The following is a 17,902-nucleotide window of genomic DNA, read 5'->3' on the forward strand; positions in this document are numbered from 1 at the left end:
CAGTGGGTAGTTGATTGTTAGAGCAAACTTCAATCTGGTATTGTGGAAGTGGGTAATTTTAGTACATTTAAGCAGGAAGTAGATAAATTCATTGAGGAGTAGGACTGATGATGTGAGAAATTTTTTTTTTGAAGTATTAAATGATGATTATGTTCCAGTTTATGAAGATTATTGCCACTTCCCAAAATAAGGCAATTGTAAGACCACATTTGGAATACTGTGTTCAAGTATGGAGACCTCATCTGAAAAAAGACATCGAACTTCTTGAATGGATCCAAAGGCATGCACTCGAATGGTGAGATATCAGCAGAAGGACAACCATATGAGGAGTCTCTGATTATATGGGCTACAGAGCTTGGCTGCTAGGCACCTCAGAAATGACATGATTGAGGTTTTTAAGGCTCTGAAAGGGATTAGTAAAAATGAATGAAGCCGGAATTTTCACTGTTCTAAAGAATGCCCCGGTACCATTTTGGCGGTCTGGGTGCACAGTGTTCTTATTGCTTTGATCTAGCATTTATTATAGTGATCATAGAGCTTTCCACAAGAGACGTTCTTGTTATACTGTGCAGTGACTACTGCTAACTAGTAGGCCTTACTTCCATGCAGTCTGGGGTGGGCGGCCAAGCGAGTCCTGGTCGGCTAAGTAGGCCTTGATCGGCGGACTTGTTGGTCTAAATAAATCAGCGTAGTGCGGGACTCTTTGGATTCGAACAATGTGTTCCATGCCTATAAAACCATATAATTCCATATAACTATATATACTTTTTAAAGTACTGTTGCAAAAAGTGTCTGTATTTTATTGACCATGTCTGTTCAGCCAAGGGCTAAGCTAGGCTCGAAGACATCGGACTCCGAGACGACTGTAGTTGTTGATCCTGGTGCTTCTACTTCTGCGGACAGCAGCATTGGAGGCTCAGATCCATTAGCAACTCAAGTAGTGCTCGATCGTTTGCCTGGAGAGCTTGTCGAGGTATACATGGATGATGACTCATCTAACGACTCGACATTTGTTGAGACAAACCAGCGAACTGCTGTGAAGCGGCTCAGACCGGACTCCTCAGATGACGAGGACGATCCAATGGAAAACTTCAGAGACCTGAAAGTTGTGCGTCAAAGACTCCACGATTACATGTTCAATGACTCGAACAAAGTCAGCAGAGCAGCTATGTACACCATTCTAGGAATGTGGGACCAGCTGGAATCGAAGGCCATTGAGGTGTATGCTGAGAACCAGTCACTAAAGGTGATGTTGAAGAAGAGTCAGTCCTCTGTCAGTGCCCACATCGTACACAGAAACCGTGCGAAGCCAGAAGAGCTCAGTTCCTAAAAAGACGGAAGTACATGCTGTTCTGATCAAGTCTGACTCAGAAACCAGTGAGGCTGTGAAACAAGTAGTTCTCCAGTCTGTAAAGCCTGCCTTGAAGAGTGTCAATGTTCGAAGAATGAGAACTATAAAGGACACAGGAGTCATGCTGGAGGTGGCCAGCAAGGAAGATGCTCAACGTATTCTTATCTGTGAGGCGATAAAAGCTAAGGGTATGAGGACGGAAGTCCCCAAGAAGCCCGGCAAACGTCAGCGTCAGACGACTTCAGCATCTACGACGTAGACGCTGAAGTCGAAAAAGAAGATTTTCTATCGGAGTTGTATGAGTGCAACTTCAGTTCATGTGGTGTGACCAGAGTTCATTTCCAGAAGAATACTTTGATTAGGTCCGTGGCGAAGGTCGCGAATAAGGATATCAAGAACTGGATCACCGAGGTTCTCAATGACTTGTGGAACATTTTGATTGAGAAAGGCAGAGTGTTCTTGCACTGGTCTTCTTACAAAGGCCGTGACATCTACTTTACAGTGAAGTGCTTCAAGCGTCTTGCCTTCGGGCACCTAGCGAGGAACTGTAAATTCAAGGTTGTGTGTGGTCATTGTGCTGGAGAAGGCCACTTTTTCAAGGAGTGCCCCAAGAAGGCCGAGAAGCCGACTTGTGTGAACTGTTCAAAGCGAGGAAAGGTGTCCGACCATTCTATAAGAAGTAGAGACTGCCCAATCTACAAAGGTTATTTAAAACTGATAAAGAGCAAGGTCGTTTATGGATAGTACACCCATTACGACTTACGCCGAAGGGTTCCGAGTAATACAGATCAACGGTCAGAGATCGTATCCGGTCACTCTACAGTTGGCCGAACGCTCCAGGAGAGAAAAATGTGACTGTATCCTTTTACAAGAGCCGTACACGGCGAATGAAAAGGTTCGCAGCTATCCCCTAGATTATAGGGTTGTTCAGTCTGGTCAGGGTTGTCAGGCAGTGATAGTTGTCTGCAACAGAGATTTGGTGGTTACCCAGTTGCAGCAGTTGTGCTCCACGCACTATGTTTGTACGGAGATTGTTGGCTCATTTGGCAGTGTGTACACCTAATTCTGTTTTTACACGATAGATACGTTCCTGAAAAATACGTGTAAAAAAAGACATTGTATTTATGGAAGAAAAGAAGATTGGTTCCGGATCTAAAAAATCAGTAAAAATAATTTAAAAAAAAACACATAAAAATATTCGTTTTAAGGTTATTATTTTATTTCAACAAAATACACATGTAATAATATGTAATGAAAATGTATTAAAGTAAATTTGTATGCATATGAAATGAAAAAAATTCTTCATGAACAAAAAAAAATCAGTTTTACACATAACAAGATTTTATTCATTTTCACTTTCTGATAATAAATGGCGCATACGTTTGAGTACAACTGGAATATCACTAGAAATGTTGTGGACATCGTCTTCTTCCTCTATTAATGAAATTCTTTGTGATCTCTTGAGCAAAATCAGCACGAGTCTCCTCTGGTGCTGATGTTTCACCGGTTTTACGAACGAATTCAGTTATTAATCGTTGTGTTCGTGTTTTGGTTAGGCCATTATATAATTCTCTATAAGAGGCTGTCAACAACTTCAGTTCACGTGAAACTTCCCAGCGCATTCCTCATTAGGGTCATGTTTCACAAAATGATTACCTAATTTTCTGGCCAGTTCCAGACCTTTTATTAAATCTGCATTTAGAACAGGATCATTTTCTTCATTATCACTACGTTCTGTGGGATAAGGAGTCCCAAGGACAACCTCTAATATTTCATCTTTGCTTAGGGCTTTGTCGGTTAATAATTCATCAATATCTTCAAACGATAGATCATCGAATCCTTCTCCACCAATTTTGTGTGCCATAGTAATGATGTTGGAAAATTCAGTTGTATTAGGGATGATGGGATCTTTACTTTTTACACATTGTGGCCAAACCGCTTTCCAACACGCATTTAAAGTTGCTGGTTTTAATTCAGTTAACGCTAATCCAACTTGATTGATACAATCCATAATTGAGAATTTCTTCCACACATCAATGACTGTTAGTGTTTCATCATTCAGTTTGTCCAAAACGTGTTGGAACGTTCGTTTTACGTAGTATGTTTTAATTGTCGCAATTATACCTTGGTCTAGCGGTTGTATCAAAGATGTAGTATTAGGTGGCAGAAATAAAATTTGTACTTTTGGGTGTTCCAAGACAGGATGGCTGGGTGCATTATCAAGAATCAGAAGAACTTTAAATTCGAGACCTTTCAAATTCATATAACGTCTGACTTCTGGGACGAAACATTTGTTGAACCATTCTGTAAAGATAGCAGTGGTCACACAGGCCTTCTTGTTTGCCATCCATTGAACTGGCAGTTTATTGATATCTACACCTTTCATTGAACGTGGTTTTAGGGCTCGATTTACCAGCAGTGGTTTCAACATACGATCTCCTGAAGAGTTGGAGGAAAATAATAAGGTCACACAATCCTTAGCTACCTTAAAACCACCAGCAGTTTTCTGCGATTTGGCTACATACGTTCTGTTCGGCATTCGTTTCCAGAAGAAACCAGTTTCATCTGCATTCCACACTTGATCAGGAGTGTATCCTCCATCTTCAATAATTTTTGCAAGTTCCTGCGGGAATACTTTAGCAGCCGATTCATCTGCAGATGCAGTTTCACCTTTAATTTTTATATTATGAAGAGCATTCCTTTTAAGAAACCCTGTCATCCAACCTGTACTCGCAGAAAATTCATACTTTCTGTTTAACTGAGATGAAGTGCTTGGCTCCTTTTCTTTAATCTGTCTGTAAATTCTTAGTGCTGTTTGCTTGATGGCATTTCCATCTACTGGTACTCTTTTTTGACTGATCTTCTATCCATATTACCAGGGCCTTTTCCATTTTTTCCTTGACAATATCTCTTGTATATGATGATGAATTAACACTTACTTTTGTTCCAGAACATACCGACTTCCTAATTGCAGCTTCATTTTTCTTAATAGTTCTTACGGTAGCTTCATGTACACCAAAATGCTTTCTTACAGACGTAGCCCCTTGTCCAGTTGCAAGACGATCTAAAATTTGAATTTTAAGTTCCAAAGAAATCGTTTTCCTTTTCATTTTGGTAATAGGCGAATTATTCGACATTATATAAGGGCTACCGAAAAATATCTCAGTTATAATTAATAAAAAAGAGGTATGAAAAATTTGTAGACTTACAATTTATTGACTATCGGCAAAATTAATAAATTTATATGTGCACAAATTTCACTAAAGATTCTTTCACGTTGAGATGGAGCTTACTTCTACATGTCTTCCAAAGATACAATGCACGAATACCTAGATGTGCACCAAATTCAATAAAAACGTTGATGATTCATAGATACCTAGACGTACACATTGGTAAACAAAAGCACGCATTTCAAAATGCACACACTAGCTGTTATCCAATCTATTGGTGCGTGTAATATAGAAATGATATGCCACAAATAAAAAAAAATTTTCTTAGAATTTAGGCAAAAAAAATTCGTAGAAATCGTGTTAAATCAAAATGACTCGTGTAAAAAGAGAATGAAATATTTATTTTGAATTCGTGTTAAATCAAATTCGTGTAAAAAAGTTCGGGCAAAAACACAATTAGGTGTACTTATTTATGCCCAGTATCAGAAAGAACCACAGGCCTATCTTCAATATGTCGATGAATTATGTACTGTTTTAGTGGGTAAGAAAATACTCATAGGTATCGATGCTAATGCCAAGTCAGTGAGTTGGGGTAGTACAACCTCAGACTATAGATGACTACTTTGCGAAGACCGTATTTTGGTTAACAGGCTCGAGATCCTGAATGTCCCTAACCGGTAGTTCCGCTTTGCTACGGCAAAGCGGAACTACTTTCTCTACATCGCAAGGCAAGTCTAACATCGACATAACGCTTTGCACTGGTACCTTAGTTAATGTAATCACAAAGTGGTCCGTGGAGACTGATTGGTCGACTAGTGATCACAGGGTCTTACGATGCAAGATCTGTACTTTTTAACGCAGAACTGACAATTGAAGCGTTTATAGGTTTGTGGCGAGTACCGGTGACTGGAGAAACTTTGTCAGCCTTAAACAGCGTAACTGCCGATGAAGCTTGGAGACAACGATGGAATCATAGCCTGGCAGCCCAAAGAGTTTCTTTGGTTAATGAATTACTTCATAAGGCTTGTACTGTGTCCACGAGGAGAGGAAGGAATAGAACGATGTCTGTTCCCTTGTGGTGCGGGGAGTTAAGCAGACTTAGGCACCTTGTCAATCAGACTCGCAGAAAGTTTCAGAGAGCCAGACGTTCGGTCTACCAAAACCTTGAGAGCTACAGGGAGCGATATGCTACGGCAAAGCGGAACTACATCAAGGCGATTCATGACTGCAAGCGAAAGGCTTGGCAGGACTTTGTCTCCGAGAGAGGCAACTCGAACCCTTGGGGCTTGCCGTACCGGCTGGTGATGGAAAAGGTTAGACTTGAACAGGTCCAGCACACAGTTCTCGGGGGACTGGACGAGACTCAGACCTGGAACGAGACGATTCTTATGGTTCTCCGTGCGCTTTTCCCCGTTGACGATGTCGATGGTGAGACGGCAGAACAGTTTGCTTTACGTTTGGCTAACCAGAACTACTGTAGTTCTGGTGCATCCGTTGAGATGTTTTCTATGGCTGAACTCGAACAAGCCGTGAAACACATGCAAAACCGTAGGACCCCTGGCACTGACACTGACAATATCTCTGCTGAAGTCCTGAAGGAATTTTTCCGACAATATCCTGACTTACTGTTGTCGATGTACAAACAGTGCCTCGAAGAGTGCACATTTCCACAGAGTTGGAAAGAAGCCAGACTCATCGTTCTCCTGAAGGGAGACGATCGTGAGAAGACTGACCCATCTTCTTACAGACCGATTGCCTTGTTATCTGTTCTGGGAAAAAGTTTGAAAGGCTCATTATGAATCGCCTAAACAAGGTGTACAGAGACAAACACCAGGAGTCAGTTCGGCTGAGGACGCCGTGGTGAGACTGCTCTCGCTGGTTCGTAGCTCTGAGAGCAAGTATGTCCTGGACATTTTCCTTGATATGGTGGTAAAGCATCTTATGCCGATTGAAGCTTGTGGACTGTCTGAGTGATATCTACCATCTGTTGTTGCGTAGCTACTTTCAAGATCGGAGAGTGGGGGTCTATAACCACTTCGAGAAAGTATATCACACGGTCTCCAGGGGAGTTCCGCAGGGCTCAATTATAGGCCCTTTCATGTGGAACTTCGTCTTGGATAAGTTACTAAACCAAGACTGGAATAGTGTGGAGATTGTAGCTTACGCAGACGATGTTGCCGTACTGGTGTGCCGTAACGCCCGATTAGAACTGGAACAGAAGGCCAGTTGGGCATTGAGTAGGATACAGACTTGGGCCTCGGTTCACAAGCTTACGATATCGCCGACGAAGTCGGAGTGCATGATGCTTAAAGGACTTTTTAGTCTGAATAGACATCCTACAGTAGACCTTGGTGTACTCTTCTTAGGTTTTGCTCCAGTGATAAAATATCTGGGAGTCAATCTTGATCAGAAACTGAGCTTTATTCCCCGTGAGGGACAAAATCAAAAAGCTGTATGGGAAACTCAGGAGAATTACCCGAGCAGACTGGGATATCAAAGGACCGAACTTAGACATACTATATAAGTGCCTCTTTGTCCCCATTATTACCTATGCCTGTGGAGCCTGGGGTCGGGTAATTGATAAATGTGTTGTGAAGCGACACTTGATGGCAGCTCAGCGATTTGCGCTACTTTGTGTGACCAGAGCTTCCCGCACTGTCTCCACAGAAGCCCTACAGATCATTGCGGTTGCAGAGCCAGTTGACTTATTGATCCTTGAGAGACTCCTAAGATACCGAACCAAGAATAACTTACCCATGGAATTGATGGGTGTCCATTGTTGCCCTGATGCGGGTAAAACATACGGCAGACCCGACTTGAAGGACGAGGGCAAGCGTATTTCGCTAGAAGTCCATCAGCTCTGGCAGGAGCGTTGGGCGACATCCTCAAAAGGTAGAGTGATGTTCGAGCTAATGCCTGACGTCTCGAAGTTGGGCGACATCCTCAAAAGGTAGAGTGATGTTCGGGCTAATGCCTGACGTCTCGAAGTTAGAACAGATACGCAGGTGGCCTAAGCTTGGAGTCTTTCAGGCTATGGTTGTTACTGGACATGGACTTTGGTCGTGGCTGCATCAGCTGGACCTTGCAGACAGTGATCGCTGTCGTTGCAGGCAGATTGAGGACAGTCAGCATGTAATTTTTCAATGTCAATTGTATGACATACCAAGGCAGAGAGGCTTATAAGCCGGCTAGGGGTATCCTCTCCTCATGAGATGCAGAAGCTTTTTGAAAACGAAAGTATATATAAAGTTTTCATAATGTATCTTCAAAATGTAAATATAATTCGTAGTGCTCAGGGCACTACTTGAACCAATGGGTTCACTTTATTTCCACATGCTTGCGGATGTTAGCATTGTGTTGCAACTGCTTGTCGTTGCTTATTTAATTGTATAATATGTACATGGTGCATTAGACTTCAAAATTGTTGTATAAAACTTTTCTGGACTTCTAAATTGACATAGTTTTCTAGATTGTGGTTAGATCAAAGCAATCTGAATTCTATACACTTAGAGCTAAAAGCTGGTGTAAATCTAAAAGGGTAGTAGCGACCTGCCTCCACGGGGCTAGAGATGGTAAACTTCCCTGCTGTACGGTGAGACCTTACAGCTTGGAAGGCCAAATAGGTCGATGTAAATAGTTAAATTGCGTTGTTGAGCTTTTGCTCGGGAAATGCTTCAATGAGTGTAAATATGATGATGTTCTAAAGAATAGGTGCCAGGGTGGCAGAGTGGTTAAGGCACCAGAGTTCATAAACCATGCCAGAGCCAAAATGCAATGTTCTAAAGAATTCCAGAACTAGAGGTCATAAATTCAAATTACAGGGCTTGAGGTTTAGATTAGATTTTAGGAAGTTTTCTTTTAGTCAGTGAGTCATTGATAGTGGGAACAAGTTGCCCTCACAGGTAGTTGAGGCTGACAGTTTGAATAAATTCAAAGGTGAACTGGATACTTACCTGTGGGAAGAGAGAAGAATATAATTTGTTTTTTTCTTATCAACTTGGTTGAAGTTTTTTTTTTTTTTTTTTTTTGCCAGTACTGCAAAAGCCTGTGGCTTCCTTGCACTATATGGCAAATACTATTGCTATCTCATTGGTCAAAAGCTAGGCATTTGAAAAAAAATTTAATCAAAATGAGACTGATTTTCTCTCAACTTTCTTATTTCCATTTTTCATGCTATTATGAAATAAGAGCTGAGGAACATCTTTTTATTCTCGTTTTCTCATTTGTTGCTCTGCTTGAAATTTAAGTTAGATTTAGTTTTACACACTTGCAGTGAAGTTTACAGGCTTTTACAGAAAGTTAAATGGTTTTACTCAGTATAGTTAAGGCTGTTGTAACTGAGTGGTTAAATATGAGTGTACAAAACTACCCTTTGAACACTCACATTTGTATGACATGGTTCAAGTCCTTGTGACTAATAATTTGTTTATTATTATTATTATTAGCCATATGGTGCAAAGAAGCCTGAGGCTTATGCACACCAGCCAAAAAAAAAAAATTCAAGCCCATACTCACCAGATATAACCCCATTTATATATGGTAATGTGAGGTTCTCTGAACTTATATAGTTATCCTAGAATATAAACAGAAAATTTATTTATTTATTTATAATATAAATGTGAAAATTTGAGTTTTGTTCCATTTGGATTTATTTTTTCATTTCATTGATGAGGTGCTAATCAACATTGAAACAGCCATCTGGAAAGTGCCGACCGGGCTAGCCGAGTGGGTAAAGTACCTGCCCGGCAACCCAAAGGTCGCGGGTTCGATTCCCGCCTCGGGCTTGGATCAAAGTACTGCAAAAAACCTTGGGAGGTGCAATATGGCCACAGAAGCCGATGCGCCAACAACTACCAAATCAAAAAAAAAAAAAAAAAAAAAAAAAAACCATCTGGAAAGTGGCGAAAATCTTTAACTTGGATGGTAATCTCAATTTTTGCTGTTTCTATGTCTTAGTGGATCTTGCACCTAGAGGCTTAAGTTCAAAATATATTAAAACTTTAAATGTATGAAGTTTAAATATACTAACACATTGTGCATACTTTTATTAGAGCAGCAATTCCCAACTTTTTTTTGATTTGCGAACTCCTTTCAAAATAATATTTTTATTACGAACCACTAAGCCTATATTCTCTGAAACCGCATAATAGTTCTGAATTTTTATTAAAAAATATTTCCAGTAATATATTTTTATAAGCAATATTGCATAATAATATAAAATAATTAAGTAACTGTACATAACATGGTCTTTGAGAAAGAAAAAAATTTAGTTTAGGAAACATTTATTTAACATGATATACTATATAAGATAGTAAACTAATTATAAGGAATTGTGGGAGATGTGGTTTCTTTACTTTATATTTAACTTTATTTTACTTTATTCTATCTTTGTTTATTATTAGTTATAATTTTTATAACCCTTTTACCACGGCGCCTCCATAGGCAGGTGGGCAGGAGCGGCAGTGCGTAGCATATGCTTCTTGATTAGACCAGGGTTTGAGCCCATGACCACCAAATACGGAGGATGCGGAAAGGTCAAGGAATGACCACTGCATATCCCCGGAGCAATATGGCCTTAGTTACTAATGCTCCTAAAAACCAAAATAACAACAACCTTTTACCACAGCCCACAAGCTACCTGACTGATTTGTACACTCAGAAGGTCCAAGATCTTGGGTTATGATGTCATTTCCTACTTTTCTTTATTTGGACAAAATGTATATATCTATATCAGATGAGCAATTACGAGGACACCAATAGTGATTAACAAAACATCTATTAGTAAAACACAATTGTTTGCCATGTGACTGAACGGTGCGATACATATCAGCACATTCTCACCCAATCCCCTCCCCTACTAACATCCTGTTGCCCATGTAAGGGCGCGTGACCCAAACCACAACTAAATATAAATTTTTCAACCAAACTGCATAAATTAATTTTAAACTATTTTTGTAGTTTACAAAAATATACCTATGTAAATCTAAGCAGACACCATTACAGAATGTTTAGTGCAAACTCCTGGGGGTTTGGTAACCACCAGATGGGAACTGCTGTATTAGAGCATTCTTTTACTGAATTGATATGTATAATTTTGGCACCTCCTAAATCAGCTAAATTATGAAGCAAACACCATCCATTCTTGCTTTAAAAAAAAACCATCCAAAATAACTTTTTTTTTTATTCATTTTAAAATTTTTCTGACACTTTGCTTTGTATATATTTTCTAAAAATTGGGCTTTTTCAACTGTACAGTGATCATGACTATTGTTTTTTCACACCATGTGAAAAAAAAGCAGGAAAAGAAAGGTCTGCTGGGTTTGGAGAAACTTTTTTTTTTATGCAGTTAAAAAATTGGTCAAAAATTAAATTAAATTTTTTTTTTTTTAGTGTCTATTAGAAATGTCTTTCTACCAGACACTCGTTTCTCATCCCAGTTACCAGTTAAAGTGCATAAAGAATACATGGGATTTATAGATGTGATGCACTAATGCTTCATAGCCTTAGCTACCTGAGCACTTAGTCTAAGCAACCAAACCCCATAAATTACAATATGTAGAAATTAAAGTATATTTTAACAGGTATCTTCTCTGATTTTATCTGCCAACCCTGTTACTAAAACACTTTCCTTCAACAGCCTTTCCACATTTGGAATTACCTTCTGAGAGTGTGAAAAAAAATTTTTAGCATGTGGTTAGGTATATTGTAGAGTGTTGCAACATTTGAGAAACGTGTTGAAGGTTATAGATGATTGCAGTTAGAATGCTTTTATAAATTAGAAATAGTTTTGTGTAGAAGTATAATTAACATTAACTGTTTATTTAAATAGATTCAGTATGCAGTTCAAGCTAACTATGATGTAGCTGTCATCTATATTACTGAAGTGAGGAACACTGGCTCTAATAACCCTTCTGATAAAGGTACTTAAAGATGTATATTAAATATTCATACACAGGCCTGTTTGTTTGTTACAGATGCAAATTTGCACTATAAGAATTAGCAAAATATAATTTACACAAACTTCACAGCCAAAACAAGAGGAGACACTGTATCCTTTTTTTTTATATAAGCCTTAATATTTCAGCAGAATATAAATATGAAGTCCATACCATAGGAAAATAATTATTATCAGACATTACCATACTCTATAATTCAGAGTGAAAAAATATATGAGATTTCAGTTATCAAATTTTTCATTTATCATTTCAAAATTTTAATCTGTGAGAAGCAACAGCTGTTTCAACAGCAGTTTTTAGATCCCACTAATAGTTAATCAAAACTCTATAACTTAAGCTTCATGGGAAGAAAAATTCTATCACAATCAAAGTAATCAATAAATTTATCAAATATTTGAGCATAACACAAAACTGAAGTCTCTCGTTACTCAAGGTATGCCCTAATTGAAGCTTGGATGATAATCATCCACACATGGATGATTATCATCATCCATGTGTGTGTTAAACCCAGGTGTACAAGTTACTGTGATAGTAGAAATCAGTCCAGAAGGACTGATTTCTACTATCACAGCCATCCATTCACTATTTTCCTCCATGTTCTACAATTTCATGTTTGATCATTAATCTTAGCCAGAATAATCCCTCCTCCTCCTAATGTGTGCTTGACCATCATTGATCCACCTCTTCCTCTTGATCTGCAAGGGTCCTATTACCATTCATTTTTGCTTCAAATATCTATTTAAGTCCTTCGTACATCATTTCTAGTAATGCCAAATGATGGAAACAAGCTTATACAGCATCAACCAAAGAGAAAAAAAAAAACATGCCAATACTGTCATAAGTCTGCTTCAATTACCTTTGATTGAATGTTTATTTCTTAAACTTTCACTTTTGAAGATTCTAATTTTTGATCAATTCCTTTATTTCCTTCTCAGCTCACAGCTTGAAATAGGCTTAAAATCTGTTATAAAAAACAAATTTTGTCTTTTGGCTAGTTTTTCATTTGTTCCAAATAAATTTAGCTGCATTTCCTCCCTTATTTCCATGTCTGTTCTTTCATCTTTTCACAAGTGAGCTTTTCCATTTGAGTGTGAGCTTGGGAAATGAGTTTTTCAATAGTAGCAGGACCTGTGAAGCGAATTTCCTCATGAAATTATCAAAATTTTTTTAAAAATTAAAACTTTGCACATACATGCATAAAATATTAATTGGCACCTACATATAATAAATTAAAGGGAAAAAAAATGTTCTTATGCTGACTTGATTGCCTAATGTGAATGAAAGTATTGTCAAAAATGAAATCAGAATTTTAAAAATAAATAAATAAAAAATCCATTACTTTTTTTAAAAAAAATATATCCTCTTCCCTTAATTCAATTGAATTGACTTCTGGATCTAAATTTCGGGAAATTTCTGTTTTGGTTTTTGTAAGCTCAAATCAGCAAATCGATTGCAATTTCCTCCTCCCTCTCTGATCTCCTAAGCTTTTTTCATGATGCTATCTATTATAAACTGTCTACAATTAGTTGGAAACACAGATAAGAGATGGCAACATGTTTGGATGATTTTAGGGTAATTCATGTATTAAGGACACTTTATTTGAAATAACCTTAATAACATAATATACAGGGTGTTTTGTGTGGACTATACTTTCAGGATTGATTTAGAACATGAAAGCGATGAAAAAATTCCATGTTAACATGTGTCCGGTTCTAAACAGTTGTAAAACAATGGGTGTTAGAATTTGTAAAAAATTGCTGTAAAGTTCATCTCAGTGTTAAAAAAATAATAAATCATAATTTTAGAGTAATTCTTATTTATCATTTTATTATTCCATCCCATACCTAGTAAAATGTTTATTCATACTAGGTTAAAAACCTAGTATGAATAAAAACCAAATAACAAACAAACAAACAAACAAACAAGTGAAATAGGCATAGGTGAATATATGAAAGTTATTCTGTACCTTAAAGGGGAGTGTGATTTTCTTAGTCAAAAAAAAGAAGAAAAAAGAAAGAGTGGAAGGGGGTGTCCAAGCTGTTTCAACAACTGTATAAGCTTGTGACCTGTGTAATAAATTGAACTGACATTCTGTAGAATAACACTATTAATTTCAGCACACAAATTGTATATTATCCTTTTGAGGTCCTCTGAATTGTCAATGGGTGTTTCACACATTGATAACTTGGATGATTAACAACTCTAATGAAAACATCTAGATGACAAGAAGCATGTTCCTTGTCAATTTGTCAATCCTAAGGAAAAGTGTAAAGGAGTGAGAAAAAGGAATGTGGTGGCCAAGACACATTACCCTCATATCCTATATACTGGCTTTAACTATTAATCACATCTACTGTTTTGCTGCTAAAATTTTATGCAGTATGATGCTATTGTGCTGTAGCCAAAAACTCAGACTTAAATGCTTTATGAAACTTTCTAATCAGCGAAATACATTACACTTAAGCAATTCATATTTTGCCTGTCAGTGTGCTGCCAAAAAAATGAGACTGACAACTTTATTTTCCCATGTGCCAACTGGCAGAATTCCAGTAGCACCTGCCTTTGAAGATACCATCTCAGGCAAAGGTGACCTTGTGATGCCATAAAATAATGCTGAGGAAACAGGTTTTTCCTCTACCTCGATTTACAGAAAATTACATAACTTGAAACATCTATCATCACTTTCATGCAAATGTTATTATAAAAACTAATCATAGGGATACAGTTTGTTATTTTTCAGGATTCTCCAAATTTGTGTGCGCACGCATTTGATCCCATGTGCAAAAGTAGTTTTGCACATGGGATCAAAAGAAAAATGGGCTTTTCACAGTTGTGTTCAGAAAATATTGAAAAATGTGCCATAAAAAGTGAACAATTTTGAATTATTTCTTGAAAATTTTAATGTTATAAACTGGATTTTTTTTTTTTTTTTATGGGTGGATTAAAAATATATTTATATGCTCACTAGAGCAATGGTTCCCAAACTACTGAGAGCTGCGGACCCTTTCAAAAATCAAAAAAACTTTGCAGACCCCTATATAACATATGCATATATATATATATATGATCAATCACCATTTTGCAGACCCTCAGAACTGTTCTACAGACCCCAGTTTGGGAAATGTTGCACTAGAGGGTAAAGATGGTATAGCCATTTTCCCTATACTTTTGCTTCTGCCTGTCTAATTCTGGTAATAAATGATTATTAAACAAAGCCTATCTCAGTTTTTCCACATTTCCCCATTTCCAACTCACTACATCTTCATTCATCCTCGCCCTACATTCATCTTCATCTGATTCTGGACTGTTGCAGACTTCCTTTGTGAGCCTCATAAGAACCACTGAGGAATTAAGTGGAAAAATTGGAAAAAATATTAAGCCATGTTAAGGCCAAACTGTTTTGCTGGGAGAATGGAGAAATGTTTTGTCATTGAATAGTGGAAAGTGTTCTTCATAGGTTGTACTACATTACAGGCCAGAGGAAGCCCTACACTATATCGAAATCTAAATGTACACCAATTTTTATCCCTTCTCTTGGTGTCCAGATACTTTCAGTAATATAGTATATTTCTGGAAACCTTTTTGATTGCATCCTATACCTATTACATGATTTATTACCCCTTCCTTTTTCTAAGTAATTGAACTAATTTCTCTATTATTGTGTGTATTTTAATGTACGCCATTTTCTATAGTTTCTGCTACTGCTATACCAGGTCTCCTTGTCCATGAAAGTGCAGGTCTTATTATTAAAGAAAAGTATCTATTCAGAGATGGAAAAGGGTAAGTAATTGTTCTGCCTCATATAATATACTGCAACTAATATCTATTAATCATAGATATTAGTTGCAGATGTATTAGAATTAGCAGTTCATCTTTAATCATAATTTGTGTTTAGGTGCATCTCCCCCCCGCCCCAAAGTAACTTTAAAATTTTTACTTGATTTTTAACATTCTTGCATTGAATTCAGTAATGTTGGATGTGTGATGATCTGACGTATCTCCTATTATTTTTAGAGTGCTAATAGTAATACTATTAGCACTCTAAAAATAACCAATGATTTTTTTGTAGATGATACTGTAAATTTTGTAACTTAATTTATTGTGCAAGAAAAATTAAGTTACAAAATTGTTTTTTACAAACTTATTTTTAGAGATTTATAATGCAGCTATGTATAAATATTTCTGATTCGTGTTTTGTTAAGTGATAAATAATATAAACCACCATATGCATAACGATAATTTATTTTCATAACCTAAATGACATGGCATAATTTTCACACTATACCCTATTGAGTTGTGTGTCAGCAACCTAACTTTATATGAAAATAAATGTTTTCAATATACAAAGGGATATCAAAAGGTTTTTTCCCTGACCTACTGTATATCCTATGAATGTTATGTTTTATTGATTGCATGATTGATTGATTGATTGCTTGTATATCTAATAAATATATTCCAGAAATTTCATTACTCTGGCTCTTATGTTTCTTTTGTTACAGAGCTGAATGTGTGACAGAGTGTCAACATGGATAAAGTTGACTATTGATCCATTATCAAATTCCTGTTTTTGCAAGAAAGACAGCCAATGACTATCCACGAAGGAATGTATACTGCATATTGGGATATCTGTCCATCGTATGATGATGTAAACCATTGGTGGAAATAGTTTCAAGTGCAACTGGGAGAACATAGGTGATGAGGAAAGAAATGGGCAACCATCTACACCTTACACTGCTGAATTCATCAAGAAAAGTGAACAGCTGATCCTTAATGACCATCAGATAACAATTAAACAGATAATTGCTGAGATTGGAGTAAGCTGTGGATCAGAGGAGCATAATTCACAATGATTTGAATATGCATAAGGACTCAGCACAATGAATTCCTTGCTTGCTGACATGTCTTCAGAAAGAAAAAAAAGGCAGGCCTGCTCTGCTAAATTGATTGCCATGTGTTGACAGTGATCCTGACCTGTTTTTTTTTCCTATTGGTGACTATGGATGAATCATGGATACACCACTTTGACCCAGAAACAAAACAGGTTTCAAAACAGTGGAAACATCCATCATCCCAAACAGTAGTAGTAGTAGTAGTAGTAGTAGTAGTGGCACTTGATGCAAGAAAGCAAGTGTAGGAGCTTATGCAGCATCAGCCAAAAAAAAAAAAAAAAAAAAATCACACCATACCCTCCAATTGCCTGTCCAGTTCCTCCTTAAATTTATTTAACCTATCAACGTCCACAACGACAGATGGAAGTTTGTTCCAGCAATTAACCACCCGCTGGCTAAAGGCAAATTTCCGCACATCTATTCTACATCTATCCTTTCTTAATTTGAACTTATGTCCCCGTAGGTTCGTATTCTGAACAAGTGGGAGGATCCCATCAGAATTCAGCGTGCTCAACCCATTCAAGGCCTTATAGACCTCAATCAGATCACCGCACAGGTGCCTAGTCTCCAGCCACTGCAATTTGCAGAACTTAAGCCTCTCTTGGTAAGAGGATCCCTTCATTCCCCTCACCAATCGTGTTGCTCTTCTCTGTACACGCTCAAGCAAATCTACATCCTTCCTAAAATGAGGCCTCCAGACCTGTATGCAGTACTCAAGGCGTGGCCTGACCATTGCCTTATCAGAGGGACAGTCACCTCCTTTTCCCTGCTAGCAAAATTCCTATATATCATTGACAAAACCCCATGACCTGCCCTAGCAGACTGTCTACATTGCTCAGAAAACTTCATATCTGACTGCACAATTACTCCCAGGTCTTTTTCATTTTCTACCACCTTAAGTGTAGTACCACACAGTTGGTACGTTTCTCTGGGGTTACTTCTTCCCATATGCAGTACTTTGCATTTGTCAAGGTTAAACTTCAGTTGCCACTTCTTAGCCCATCTGCCCAAATTATCTAGATCCTGTTGCAGTAGCACACTGCCATTACTGTCATTAACAACCCTGCCAACCTTCGTGTCATCTGCAAACTTCGACATTAAGCCTGATATACCTTCATCAATATCATTGATAAATATACAAAACAACAGTGGACCCAACACCGAACCCTGTGGGACTCCACTAATAACATTAGTCCACGAAGAGCAGCACCCATTGATTACCACCCTCTGTCTTCTCCCACTTAACCATCCTTTTATCCATTGTAGCAACTTACCCTTAATACCATTCTGCTCCAATTTGTACAGTAGTCTTCCATGCGCAACAGCGTCAAAAGCTTTCCTGAAATCCAAGTATATGATATCAAAATTATTTTTTGCATCCAGTTCCTTTGTGACCACATCATAATAACCAATCAAATTTGTCAGACAAGACTTTCCCTTAACAAACCCATGCTGTGTCTGAATTATTGCTGCAGTCTTGTCTAGATGATCCTGCAATGCATCTTTAACCAGTGACTCCATTATTTTACCCGGAAC

The 17,902-nt window shown here is 37.7% G+C and overlaps 1 protein-coding gene across 1 annotated transcript in view; it reads left to right on the top strand.

Moving 5' to 3' along the window:
* Positions 1–17,902, top strand: part of LOC150080851 (uncharacterized) — a 140,037-nt gene that overhangs the window by 80,422 nt on the left and 41,713 nt on the right. Inside the window, exons 7-8 of the mRNA XM_090380840.1 lie at positions 11,351–11,441; positions 15,170–15,257. Coding sequence (XP_090236966.1) covers positions 11,351–11,441; positions 15,170–15,257 — 179 coding nt within the window. The remainder of the gene's footprint in view (positions 1–11,350; positions 11,442–15,169; positions 15,258–17,902) is intronic.

The sequence above is a fragment of the Mastigoproctus giganteus genome, chromosome 9 (assembly GCF_048544385.1).
Source record: "Mastigoproctus giganteus isolate SK-2022 chromosome 9, ASM4854438v1, whole genome shotgun sequence".
Classification (NCBI taxonomy): Eukaryota; Metazoa; Arthropoda; class Arachnida; order Uropygi; family Thelyphonidae; genus Mastigoproctus; species Mastigoproctus giganteus.